Raw genomic sequence first — 8,619 nt, forward strand, 5'->3', positions numbered from 1 at the left:
AGATATCTTGATAACTGGAATATCTAAACAATTCCAATGGGTGCAAAGATTTACACTTAATTAGCCAACAAACTTCATCTAGTGAAAGTACATTAAAGTACTCAATACATTAAAGTACTACTCATACATTAAAGTACTAATAATGTAAAATGTTGCTTAACTTCAGTGACAAAAGGGAACTGGTATATCAAACATGCTTTGAACACTAGTCTCCTAAAACCATCAGCAAAACTGTCAACAGGAAGTGACCCACAACTGCATGGAAGTTATTATCAACTTCTACTTAAGTAAGTAATTGAGTTGTAAAAATAAAATGGAAACCTTGAAATTCTGAACTTCTATCAAACTACTAGGGTATATCAAATTTGGAAAATCTTAGCTCCAAGTATTGTAACATGGCTTGTTCCTTACCGGGTTTGTTTGATATCTCTTCATCTGATTCAGAAGCTTCTCCAGCTACTATGTCAGCATGTGCATGTTTACTCATACTCTGGAACAATAAAGAAGAAAAATAGGATTAATTAAATGTAACAAACAAATAAACAAACAAAATAGGATTAGAAATGTACCTAGTAGGGACAATGAGAAACAGGATAATGCTATAATGAAGTATAATGCATTCAATTGAAAAGATCACACAAGACTTCAACTGACACATAAGAATCAATACAGAATCCTGTTCTACAAATCACTTCACAATCCCCACTCATTACACAGATAACGTTTTTCATTTGGTTTGTCTGTATGTTGTGTTTGTTCAATAATAAGTCTCAAATATTTTTCAAGATTGTCATGAAAATAATGTGGTAGACATGGTACAAACAAAGGAAAAGTGTGCATTGGACTGTGGACCTAAGTGTACCTTTGAAAGTCCAATGGGGTCCTTTTTCCTGAGTAAGTTCTACAATAACTACCTACACAGAAAATAATCCTACCCTTGGTTTATATTCCAATTCATCAGGCCAATGAAACTTATTTCACTTACCATTATGTTGGGCATATCCTCATCCTCATCAGATTCAGGGGCTTCTCCTAACAACATTGGACTGTGGACTAAGTGTACCTTTAAAAGTCCAATGGGGTCCTTTTTCCTGAGTAAGTTCTACAATAACTACCTACACAGAAAGTAATCATACCCTTGGTTTAAATTTCAATTCATCAGGCCAATGAAACTTATTTCACTTACCATTATGTTGGGCATATCCTCATCCTCATCAGATTCAGGGGCTTCTCCTAACACTAAATTCTTACTGGGGTTCTCCATTGACTACTGAATTAAGCTGTACTAAACTTTTGGCCCAAACCCAAATTTTCCAGAAGTTCCCATTATTATTAACAGTTTTATTATAGCACGCACATGTAACTTTTTATTTATATTACGGTGTAATAATTATAGTCTTTTATGGAGCTGATTCATTTGTTCGTTTAATTGTTTCTATACGATTTAAATGTTTCTATACGATTTTGATGGGTTTGATCCAGGCGCGAGAGGGGTGTCCGGAGATGTTGTTGACGAGGTCTCTTGCAGTGGAGTCTTGGGGCTGGATACCGTCTGATGTTGGAACTCCGGTATGTTGGTGTGACAAATGTCAGAGGTGAGTAGTGAGGGTGGGGGGGGGATTGAAAGAGTATGAGTTAAATTAGTGAATAGATATTGCGATTTCAAGTGGGGTTGTTAATCTATTTTTGGGGATACTTAAGATTTTTTTACAAGCTATCTGACGTAAAAGTACGTGCTTTTTGCATTTATAGAGGATGATGAGCAATCTAGGTAACTGTTGGGTATCAAAACATACTAGTCTTTTATTAGGTACTAGTATTCGTCATTAGGTAGCCGAGCTAAGAACCTAATTATAACTTGATAACTGTTATTAAAGCTATAAAATCGCTATTTATAAATTAATAACTTCGATCAGTGGCGGACTTTTCGTGAAATACCTAGGGCAGTATATTGCTTAACTAACATTTTATAGAATAGAATACTAACTGGAGGACGTTAAACAAGGAGTATACCAGCCTGACATTTCCTTGCTAAAGAAACAGCAAAGGTTGAGTTAGTTAGCTTAGTTGGTAGTGCGTCTGCCTTGTATGCGCGGGTTCGATTTCCGCCCGGGGCGGATTTTATCCTGATGGGATAATGTTCGTTCTCGGAACGGCTGGCTTTTTCCTATCCTGTCTTCCTTCTCTCTTCGATTTCGGGACGATAAGACCATAGCAGTTACAGTTCCCTCTGTCAAACCTCTTAAAAAAAAATTGTGCACATATCTATCTACATATAATTGCACATACCTATGTGGGGCTGGTAATTACGGACGCCAGTGGGTAAAGGGCCTTAGGAAAGCAAGGGAATAAAATGAGCACACGGTTGTGCGCCTGGCCACGGTTTTTAGAGAGACAAGTCCTACGTGAAATGTGCTTTTCAGATTTTTTCGATCAAGAAGCCCAAGGCCATCCAGAATGCTGAGAAGTCATCCAGTGACAGTCACTTATGGGAGCATGTCAAGGATTACGTACAGAATTTCTCACTGCAAACTACTCTGCCCGCCTGGCCAAGTTCCAGTAAGCACGCCTGTGTATCTTTAAACAAACCTATTCATGTTTTTAGAGAGACAAGTCCTACGTGAAATGTGCTTTTCAGATTTTTTCGATCAAGAAGCCCAAGGCCATGCAGAATGCAGAGAAGTCATCCAGTGACAGTCACTTATGGGAGCATGTCAAGGATTACGTACAGAATTTCTCACTGCAAACTACTCTGCATGGGTTCCGGTATCTGGGAGAAGAGAAGAGATGTCTGCTAGAGAGGTGAGTCTGTAGCAATATTTATGAGACCCACAAACTCATAGAAGAGAATTGTAGTACGGCTTTAACTTTGATCGATTGGTGATGGCAAAAACAAGTCTCGTTTTTATCTCCTAGGATAAATACACCAGGATGAAGGTCTCCTGCCATGTTCAGTTAAATCGTCCTGAACAGCAGACAACCATCGTAAGGACTTGTGACAGATTTGTACCTGAATCAGAGGAAGAGGACGTTCCTACTTTGATCGATTGGTGATGGCAAAAACAAGTCTCGTTTTTATCTCCTAGGATAAATACACCAGGATGGAGGTCTCCTGCCAAGTTCAGTTAAATCGTCCTGAACAGCAGACAACCATCGTAAGGACTTGTGACAGATTTGTACCTGAATCAGAGGAAGAGGACGTTCCTAACATGGGTATCCCAAATTTTCAGAGGGGCAATAGGACTCCAGAAAACTATAGTGTTCCAAGTTCGGGCAGTTTAAGGTACTAATTAAATGGGATGCTGCCCGATTTTTCTTTTGAGTTAGATAGGACCTTTTGAAAAACCGCCAGACTGTCACCGAATAAACTTTGGTCTGTGATTCCTCCTATGGGCTGTGTGATTCCTGCTACCGAAATGTTAGTCTCACTTTGTAAAACCGAGTTTTTTTCTCAGAATATTCTGGCTAAGTGCTGTACTCGTAGTGCTGACGCTATGCAGCCTGAGTACCCAATCCCTCCTGGTCTCCTGGAACAACAAGAGGATTGTCCTCACGCAGGAGACCACGGAGCTCAAGGTATGGGAGATCCCGTTTCCCGCCATCACCATCTGTAGCGACAACCAGATCAACCGGTATGCCCTCAACTTCAGCGCTGAAACACCCGTCAGTGAAATGAACGATGAAGAAAAGTAAGTACTTGGGGAGTATTACAAGAAGAAAAGTAGGTTCTTGAGAGGTGAAACACGAAAAAAGTAAGCATACCTGAGCGGTATAGCAATAAGAAGAACAATGGTCAGGCTGGGGGGACTTTAAACAGAGAGTAGACCAGCCTGAAACTTCCCTTGCTAAAGAAATAGCAAAGGTTGAGTGCGAAAGGCATCCACTCGTAAAATTTTTGTAGCCAAAACCAAATGTCAGCCCAAAGCAATCACCCTAGCTAGGGCTGATTGAGAGGCTGACGAAAAATGCCGACCCCGTCTGTACACGGGAACACCTGAGCGGTATAGCAATAAGAAGAACAATGGTCAGGTTGGGGGACTTTAAACAGGGAGTAGACCAGCCTGAAACTTCCCTTGCTAAACAAATAGCAAAGGTTGAGTGCGAAGGGCATCCACTCGTAAAATTTTTGTAGTCAAAACCAAATGTCAGCCCAAACAATCGCCCTAGCTAGGGCTGATTGAGAGGCTGACGAAAAATGCCGACCCCGTCTGTACACGGGAAAAGGCGAAGAAAAAGAAGAAGAGGAGAGTGTAAGGTACTTATTTACAGCTGCTGATTTGCTGAACTAATGTCTCAATTTCTTTTTTTTTTTTTTCAGAGACCTGTTAGATCTGATTCGAATAATCTGTTTCATTTCGGGAAGATCAAACAAAACCGTTCTGAATGAAACGTCCTTACGGAGAGTGTAAGGTACTTATTTACAGCTGCTGATTTGCTGAACTAATGTCTCAATTTCTTCTTTTTCAGAGACCTGTTAGATCTGATTCGAATAATCTGTTTCATTTCGGGAAGATCAAACAAAACCGTTCTGAATGAAACGTCCTTACGGGCATACAGTAGGTAGGATCCACAGGTAGGACATCTGGAGTAGGCGGATCTAACATGGTGAGGGCAGCTACACCGAACAGGGTGTGAAATGGGTCCGGTATGTCCAGGGGTCGGTCACTGATACACGTCCTTACACTACATCTTTACAGTGAGTAAAATGTGCCATAATTCTACAGTTTTAAACGTAGCGTTTTCTAAAAAATATTAAAGAGTGGATTGGATTGGAATACATCACAATCATGTTTTTCGGCAAGCTCCATTTGTCAAGGGTCTATTTGAAGAAACCATTTATTTATGTGTAAAACTAATCCTACTGGATTTCCCCGATTGCAGAAATCTGCCGTCCCCTGCAAGATGAGTGTGCTTGGGGCTCGCTGGACGTTCGATCAGTTACTTCCCCCCTGCGCCTACTCATGTGTAAAGCTAATCCTACTGGATTTCCCGATTGCAGAAATCTGCCGTCCCCTGCAAGATGAGTGTGCTTGGGGCTCGCTGGACGTTCGATCAGTTACTTCCCCCCTGCGCCTACTTCCAGTCCGTCCTCATGTCTCAAGGGATTTGCTATACGCTCAACCTGGTGGCACTACGAAACCTCGTCAAGCCCGAATATTTGGAAGTGTAAGTAACCTAAAGGCCCGTTCCCACTATTGAGTTTCATCCGATTTTTTTCCGAATGTCCTGTAAGGATTGTACATGACATTACATTGAAATGTGGGACTTTTCTAACGAAATTCCTATATAAGGAGTCCAGTGTGTAGGACTATTGCATCCCAGATGAAATGTACTTTAAATGAGAGTGTTCTCACTACATACGACACGATTTTTTTTTCCGAACGATAAGTGGGAACGGGCCTTAAATACATACTGGCGCACCAAGCCACGAGTGACAGTGTCCAGAGAAAACCCCCTCCATTGTATGCCTCTCCATCGTCTTGATCCTTGTTGTTGTTGTTGTAGCGGCTTTAGCTTTCGCCGAATGGCAATAGCAGAATAAAGAAAAGATGTCTTTTTGTATCTGCTATACACCGGGGTGATGGTCTTTAGCTCTAGCCATGTTAATTTGGCTGGCTCGTCCTGAACCGCAGTCAACCATCGTGAGGACTTGTGATTGGTCTTTAAAAGCAGAGAGAACCCTTTGAAGAACTGCCAGCTTGCTAGGCTGGTTAGGGTTAGCTGTTCTCCTCCCTGTTTATAGTCCCACAGCCAAGAACCCTTTGAGGAACTGCCAGCTTGCTAGGCTGGTTAGGGTTAGCTGTTCTCCTCCCTGTTTATAGTCCCACAGCCAGACGCTAGTCTTCTCTCTGTTTAACGTCCCCTAGCCAGACCAGTCTTGATCCTTCAACTCTCTTTGTTCTTTCCTTTCCAACATTCGTGTTTTTTCCCTCTATTTTAGTTGGGCTATTATTCTTTCCATAGGTTGGATGAGTTGCAAACCAACAAGCTCCCAGACTCCATGCTGACAGCAGGAAGTGCCTGGGAATCATCCCGACGTGGCTTCAAGTCCAATATGAAGTTCATAGTACCACCCTGGCGAGTGAGTGGTGATGGGGATGGGAATTCTGTCAGCATTATGGTTAATCTACAGGCCCTCGACTTTCTCAACTTCTGTCCTGTGTCTGGGGAAGGGTTGACGGTATGTATTAAGCCCGGTAGACGCTATGACATATCTCACAACTTGATCTTCTGACTTGGTCTTTTCAACAGATTGTTGAGTGTGTACGCAATATTTGCGCAAAATTTCAGTTCTAAACAATAGAATAGAATATATTAATTATCCTGTTTATACTGCCGAAATAAAACTGAAAAGTCCATTTACTCCTCCAGTCTAAACATCCGCAAACATAGGTAAACGAGTGAAATTTGCGTAAAAATATGTACATGTAACGATCTGTCGAAAGGCCTTGGAAGACAAAATATCATAGACTATAGACTGTGGGTTATCAGTTATCACATCAAACTAAACACACCTCGATAAATGTTCCTTTCCCTCTCCCACATCGCACTGTGGACGACAGACATTTTTCCACAACCCTAGTGAGTACCCCAGCACTCTAAATCCGCGGACCTATCTGAACCCAAACCGTATGGTGGTAGGTTGGAAACCCCTGTTCTATTCTATTCCTTACCTGGGTGCAATAGTCTACATAATGTACTCCGCACACAGGAATTTTGTCAGAAAAGACCCCCATTTCAAAGTAAAATGTATTCCTTACCTGTGAGGCTAGTATGAACTTCCTCAGTGCAGCAGAATTGATCCAGGTCCCTCTACCCAACATATGGAGTGAAGCCAGCACCCACCACGAGTAGCATACGTCTGGTAGCTTTTCTGGTCTCCCGTTCAGACCTCCACTTGGTAATTGACGTTCTGCAAGCCACCATGCGAGCTTATCAGCGTCTATCTCATGTAGATGACCTGGAATAGGAAGAATAATAGATTTTTAACTTAATTTTGTAATAACTTTCTAACATCAGTCACTAAACATTGTGCACCAGATTGCCTTGAAAAATTTAGGGAGACAGTGTTCTGGCCTCAGCAGCTCAGCACGTTAGGTACATATTAAGGAGCGCGGTAGCGCTCCGCCCCGCCAAGTCAAGAAAGTTAGACCGCGTTACAAATATTATACCTAATGGTTATGCAATATTTTCAAAGGTTTCCTTCTGTAAGATTATGTCATAGGTAAGTCATAATTGTAACTTTAGTGAACTTGAAATGTACAAAGTTTTCTGTGGAATATGGGCCTGGTCCTAGGAAATAGAGAGGCTACTTATTTACCAGTTATGGAGAGGAATCCAACACAACAATATGTGAGTCCAGCATGACTTTCAGAACCTGGTCTTGATCCAAAACCCCCATCAAAGTTACAACAGGATAGAATGAACTCGACAGCTTTAGATAAGTTGATGGCATCCAGTTTACCCTGGAAAAAAAGAGAGAGAAAAAAGTCAAAATGTTGATTTGTCAAGAGTACCTACACCTACATACAATAAGATGATGTTGGACCATTCTGTGAAATTAAATTTTTATTGTAACTTTTATCAGGGTTGGTAGGTAATGTACATATTTTCTCCTACTTACAAATGTTCCTACAAGGTAACAATAATTGGAGAAAAATCTTACCAGCAATGACAAACAAGCAACAGCACAAAAAGAAAATCTGGTGTCCACTTCCCCATACATGTCCCCAAAGAAGCTTCCATCAGGTTGCTGCAGCTTGCTGACATAGGCAACAATTTTGTCTACAGGTAACTCATGCTCCCGATTTATTAGACATGCTATTTGTACCGCACTTAATGTGTAGAGAATATGAGGATCATGAGAGATACTAGCACTCACACCTCCACAGGGGTGAATACATTGTGTGATGAAGTCAAAAATGGTGTCCTGAGGCATGTCATCCAACTGATCCAGCAGGGATAATGTTGTGATACCCCAGTACATGCCAGACATCCTCAAGTATTCTGACATGCAGTATTCCTGAAAATAAACACAAAAGAGTGAGTTGATTGCTTGTCTACTTGCTTCAAAACAGCATCCCATACAGCACAAATCATTGTAATAGCTTTGTTTTAAGCTTGTAAAAAAACAATGGACAATTGGAATAGAAATGTAAAAATCCATATGGTGTCCTGAGGCATGTCATCCAACTGATCCAGTAGAGATAATGTTGTGATACCCCAGTACACGCCAGACATCCTCAAGTATTCTGACATGCAGTATTCCTGAAAATAAACACAAAAGAATGAGTTGATTGCTTGTCTACTTGCTTTAAAACAGCATGTTTGAGCACTTTAATGCAAGAGGATGTAAGTTCCAGACTCAGCAGAAAAAAAATATGTAATCCAAGTTTTAATTACAAAAATATTTAATCTTAAGATTATACCTTGGTAATATAATATCATTACTAAGTCTGTGGGAAAGAGCCTATACTCTTTTCATACTTACATAGTCTTCTTTATTATCACTGTATTTCTTGATGTATTCTGCATGTTTTGTGCCCAGGAATTCTTTGGGTAAGTTGTCAGTAAGGTCTACATCTCTCATGGGATTTGCCTGGAAAACATAAAAATAGA

General features: G+C 40.9%; 2 protein-coding genes across 2 annotated transcripts; one reads left to right on the forward strand and one right to left on the reverse strand.

The window, feature by feature from the left end:
- Window positions 1–2,457: 2,457 nt before the first annotated feature.
- On the forward strand, window positions 2,458–6,767 carry LOC103515721 (pickpocket protein 28-like). Its single transcript, XM_017446779.2, has 8 exons — window positions 2,458–2,559; window positions 2,606–2,802; window positions 3,456–3,689; window positions 4,319–4,388; window positions 4,673–4,696; window positions 5,000–5,166; window positions 5,965–6,181; window positions 6,564–6,767. The coding sequence occupies exons 1-8, from the start codon at window positions 2,458–2,460 to the stop codon at window positions 6,765–6,767; spliced, it is 1,215 nt and encodes a 404-aa protein (XP_017302268.2).
- A 176-nt stretch (window positions 6,768–6,943) lies between these two features.
- On the reverse strand, window positions 6,944–8,594 carry LOC103515722 (geranylgeranyl transferase type-2 subunit beta). Its single transcript, XM_026828306.1, has 4 exons — window positions 8,492–8,594; window positions 7,625–8,023; window positions 7,365–7,466; window positions 6,944–6,961 (listed from the first exon to the last, which is right to left on the reverse strand). The coding sequence occupies exons 1-4, from the start codon at window positions 8,588–8,590 to the stop codon at window positions 6,944–6,946; spliced, it is 618 nt and encodes a 205-aa protein (XP_026684107.1). The 5' UTR covers window positions 8,591–8,594.
- Between the last annotated feature and the right edge of the window lie 25 nt (window positions 8,595–8,619).

Source organism: Diaphorina citri, unplaced genomic scaffold, assembly GCF_000475195.1.
Source record: "Diaphorina citri unplaced genomic scaffold, Diaci psyllid genome assembly version 1.1 scaffold1404, whole genome shotgun sequence".
In the NCBI taxonomy this organism is placed as follows: Eukaryota; Metazoa; Arthropoda; class Insecta; order Hemiptera; family Psyllidae; genus Diaphorina; species Diaphorina citri.